The sequence below is a fragment of the Orussus abietinus genome, unplaced genomic scaffold (genome assembly GCF_000612105.2).
Source record: "Orussus abietinus isolate OABI.00-Male unplaced genomic scaffold, Oabi_2.0 scaffold1453, whole genome shotgun sequence".
Taxonomy (NCBI): Eukaryota; Metazoa; Arthropoda; class Insecta; order Hymenoptera; family Orussidae; genus Orussus; species Orussus abietinus.
This window is the reverse complement of record NW_019395598.1, coordinates 1-4,168: the sequence shown is the minus strand read 5'-3', so window position 1 is coordinate 4,168 and position 4,168 is coordinate 1. Positions and strand designations below refer to the sequence as shown.

Sequence of the window (4,168 nt, the reverse complement as noted above, 5' to 3'; positions counted from 1 at the left end):
ACACACGGAGCTAATATTATATAAATATTATAGGGAAAATATTCTAAAGTAAACGTTTTGCAAATATTTCAAATGTCTGCTAAACATTTGCAAAATGTACGATATTGGTTAAATATATAGAAAATATAAGACAAATATTCTGTGCTACTAGGGTAGTGTATACAAAACCCGTGTATGTAATGATGTAATTCTATCTTTCGAGTAAGTACTTAATTATTGTTGGAATTTTAAGCAATCCTGTTCATTTATATTTATTCTAGATTGTTTTTCTTTACTGCCCAGTCAAACGGATACCGAGTATAAGTATTCCTTTTAAATTTGTAAAACTTTTCGATCAATTTTTATGGTAATCGACTATTGATGCATCAATTACCTCCGTGATTTGTACAACAAGCAATGAGCAACCAACCAAGTCCAATGGCCCAAACGGTTCTACCAAGAGCAACGTAAAACGCGGCAGGTAAAATGGGTAGATATCTCTCCCACAGGCCGAAAAGCACCAACACGTTGCAAGAACTTCCTATGCACCAACAAAGTACCAAGGTTCTCTGAAAAATATGTCACCAAGGTTACTATCGTCATTTCCATAACCGCCGCCAAATGGAATAATAAATCCCCCTTCCATGAGTTCATATTCTTACACCTCTGGAAATACGTTTTCCGAGATAAATTCTCTATGAAAATAAACATCTGCAAGCGTTGAGTTTACAAGTTACATGTACAGAATTATAATCGCATTTCGATATAAGAGAATGTCACATGTAATTCGGTAAGTTAAAAGAGATTGTGCTAAATTGGTCAAAGTTCGTACATCAGGATATTCATATTCGACTTCAAAATTATTTTAAAAGTTTGAACGTGGTCAGAAATTGTATCTAAGGGGTCTCGTTTATGAAACTTTTCTCGAATTAAGTGTTCCGAATCGTTTGAAATGTTTCCACATGAATTGGAGGTTTTCCCATCCCGTGAACTTTCATTATTATTTCAGTTGGTTTACAAACATTTCTTAAGGTTTCGTTAAAAAATCAAATTTTACGGTGTCCAGAGATTTATTAGGACCTCCATATTCATGTGGCAGAATTTCAAAGAACTCGGTACAGCCAATTCGAAGAAATGTTTCATAACTGACCTCTCGAGTGCCACTTTCATTTCACCATCATACCTCTCAAGAACTTTTACATAAACGCGTAATTTTCAGACCAACATTTTCTTTTCGTCTTTGAAGAAGAACTACCGAGGAGATTTTTTTAATTATTAGAAATTAAAAAAATTACCAAATGAATTTTTAAAATTATTCTCTTTTCAATGGGACATATCTACATTCATTGTCTTGTACCTTACGTAGGACCAGTTGATTATTCAGGCGAATTAAAATGTATGCAGTGCACATCCCTACAATGTAAGGTCCTATTCTTGTCCACGGTGGATCATACAACACATCCAGCATGTTGTATTGCTCGTCCATTCTGCAGGGCGGAATAACATTATTTTATTCCATAAAACAATAAAGGTACGTCATACACGAGATGCTCATAATAAAGTCTTACGTGGGCACGTATTCGTAAGTATATGATAAATATCCCGTGATAAGGGTCGAGCTGGTCAGTAGGAAGCCCAAAATTCCAACGGCAACATGAAAGTACCTAAAATATAGATATGAATGTAAATCATTAATAATCTAAGGAGTACCTTTTTTTGTAATTTTATGATTGACGGTAGTATTATTATTCGATGGTCTCGAAAATGCGATAGAGATCGATTTAATGCTAGAACAACTTACATTGACGAAAGGATCAACAAGAAAGAGGCGATGATAAAAAACTGCATGTCGTTTGAGAGGTACCAGCTCCAGGACATGCACTGCAATAAGTGGGATAATGTGGGTGCATGTCGTTCTATCAATTGCTCGATTTGTTATACTCATTGAAAACCATACCATTGTGTCTCTGCCAAAGAGATTATTGATGTATAATATGTTTCTCCACCAGTATTTCGCACAGACATCCTGTGGCCGCTCAGTCATGTAAAATTGCGACACCTCACCGTACCAGGTGGAGTTGATCTGCAGAATTCCCACCATCATCATGTACGCTGGAGTTAATCTTGAAATTGATATTAAGGTAGTTAAATTAATGTGTAATTGAAAGGACTTATCGATAAGTAGCGAACTTTGACATATGAACTTGTGACATATTTATAGAGAGAGATACGTAGGCACTGTTTGTAACAGAAATAATGTATATTGCTGGAAATATTTTTTTTTATAGATATTTATGCGAAAATTNTAAAAACAATATCACTATACACTATTAATTTATAAATTATGCATTGAATTTTTGCCTCTTCAGTCCGTTCATTTACCGAAGATATCTCCTCAGAACGGTGACAAGAAACTCGTTGAATTTGGTTCGGTAATTGTAGGGCTTGCTATCTTCTTTCCCTCTTTTGCCGGTGAAGTATAAATGAGCTACTAAAAACCCACTTAAGAAAAAGAAAGTATCGACTGATACGGTCGAATTACTTATCACTTGTACTGCAAAACCTTCTGCCATCCTCCAGGACCATGGTTTATTATCTGAAAGTGCAAACATTCACAGACAGTTAACCATTTTTGAATAACATTTGATAACGATGAGGTACGTACCTGCGTAGTCACTCATGTAAAAAATCGTGTGGACCATAATGATCCAAATCATGCTAATGAATCTCAAACCATGGATGGGTGGAACGGATTCGGGTCCCAGTTTCGTATCGAATATGATTTTCGTGTTCGTGTAAATCGAGAAGCACATTAATATTTTTCCGAAAACACTTTGCTGATGTGCAGTCAATACCGTGGACTGCTGATTCTCCAAATTTGATTTGAAGCTTGTTCCTGCGAAATAATTGATATTAACCTTAGGACTAGTGATAGAGGATTCTCATTTCTTTAATCGAGTTTTTCTTTCTCATTACAGATGTTCACTATATTTCTTTGGTACGTAACTATTTACGTACATCGCTCTATCATTTGAAAGTGTCGACTTATTAATTACCACGCACCGATTTAATTATATTGTACACTTTTTTTTTTTTTATAAATCCTGAGATCGGATGTAAAAGATGCTGGACCTACTTACGATATCATTGATCACTAAAAAATATCACGTTTCATTTTCCAGTATAAAAAAAGGTTTATAGTCTACATTATCTGCACAGAGTTCTAATATTATATCATATCTTATCACGCGAAACTTTAATATTCTTTAGTTTGCAACAAAATCAATATCCGAATCGGCAGTGGAACAAATATGTCGTATATCATTACCATTTCGTTCGGATGTATTATTGTTTTCGCAATTTTGCATCTTCCTTTTGTACTTCAAGTGCCTTTGGTAAACAAATAGGTCGTAGATCGTTCCAAGGATCATTAAGATACATAACAGCGCAATTATAGATCTGTAAGAGAGATATTCTAAAGTTTATATGTATAAATCGCTATACATCGACGATTAGTTTTTCTAGGACAGTCCTGGCCAATTCGTCAACGCGATTATGTTAACGTTACTAACCCAACCACTATCATAACAGCATCACTCCACCATGGATGGTCGTCCTTCAAGTCTCTAATCTCGATTAACTTGAAATCTGCACTATATAATTCGCCGACGATAAGGGTCCTCTGATGAAAAAGTCTCTTCAGGATAACGTCAAGTTCATTTGGTGTACAAGATGCCGGCAAACACAAGCCAAGGGTTACCAGGTCCTGAAATGGATTATTTCACGTTGAAGAGTATTTTTGCTTTTAGTGTAGGCATGTATTTTCATTTATTAAACTTTTAAATATATCCTTGATTTTTTTCCGAATAAAGTGAATTCCATACAGAAATTAACAGATTGTATTATTAAACATTACTTGCAGGATGTTCTATTAGTTTATCACATCTGGTCGGAGAAGGCTTGAATAATTTTCAAAAAGAACGGGCACAAAGGGTGTTACTGTCAATAATCTGGCAAAACGTTAAAATATGCCTCAGGCAATGATGGATTTTACCTAGTGCCACTTCCCTAGTTCCTAGAGCCTAGTTCCACTTCCCTAGTAGCATAGAATAATTTCTAAATATTTCTTTGTAATCTTTGCTAAATATCTCAAGCGACAGATTTTTTAAGATTTCTTGTAGATTTCATT

At 35.0% G+C, this 4,168-nt stretch overlaps 1 protein-coding gene across 1 annotated transcript; it reads right to left on the bottom strand.

The window, feature by feature from the left end:
- Positions 1–373: 373 nt before the first annotated feature.
- Positions 374–3,745, bottom strand: LOC105700376 (nose resistant to fluoxetine protein 6-like; the record flags this gene model as incomplete). The annotated part of the gene is made up of 9 exons (XM_023433815.1): positions 374–548; positions 1,337–1,466; positions 1,548–1,643; positions 1,781–1,860; positions 1,937–2,102; positions 2,362–2,575; positions 2,645–2,875; positions 3,308–3,438; positions 3,552–3,745. Coding segments are annotated over 9 exons (1,417 nt in total), but the record flags the coding sequence as incomplete, so codon positions are not given.
- Between the last annotated feature and the right edge of the window lie 423 nt (positions 3,746–4,168).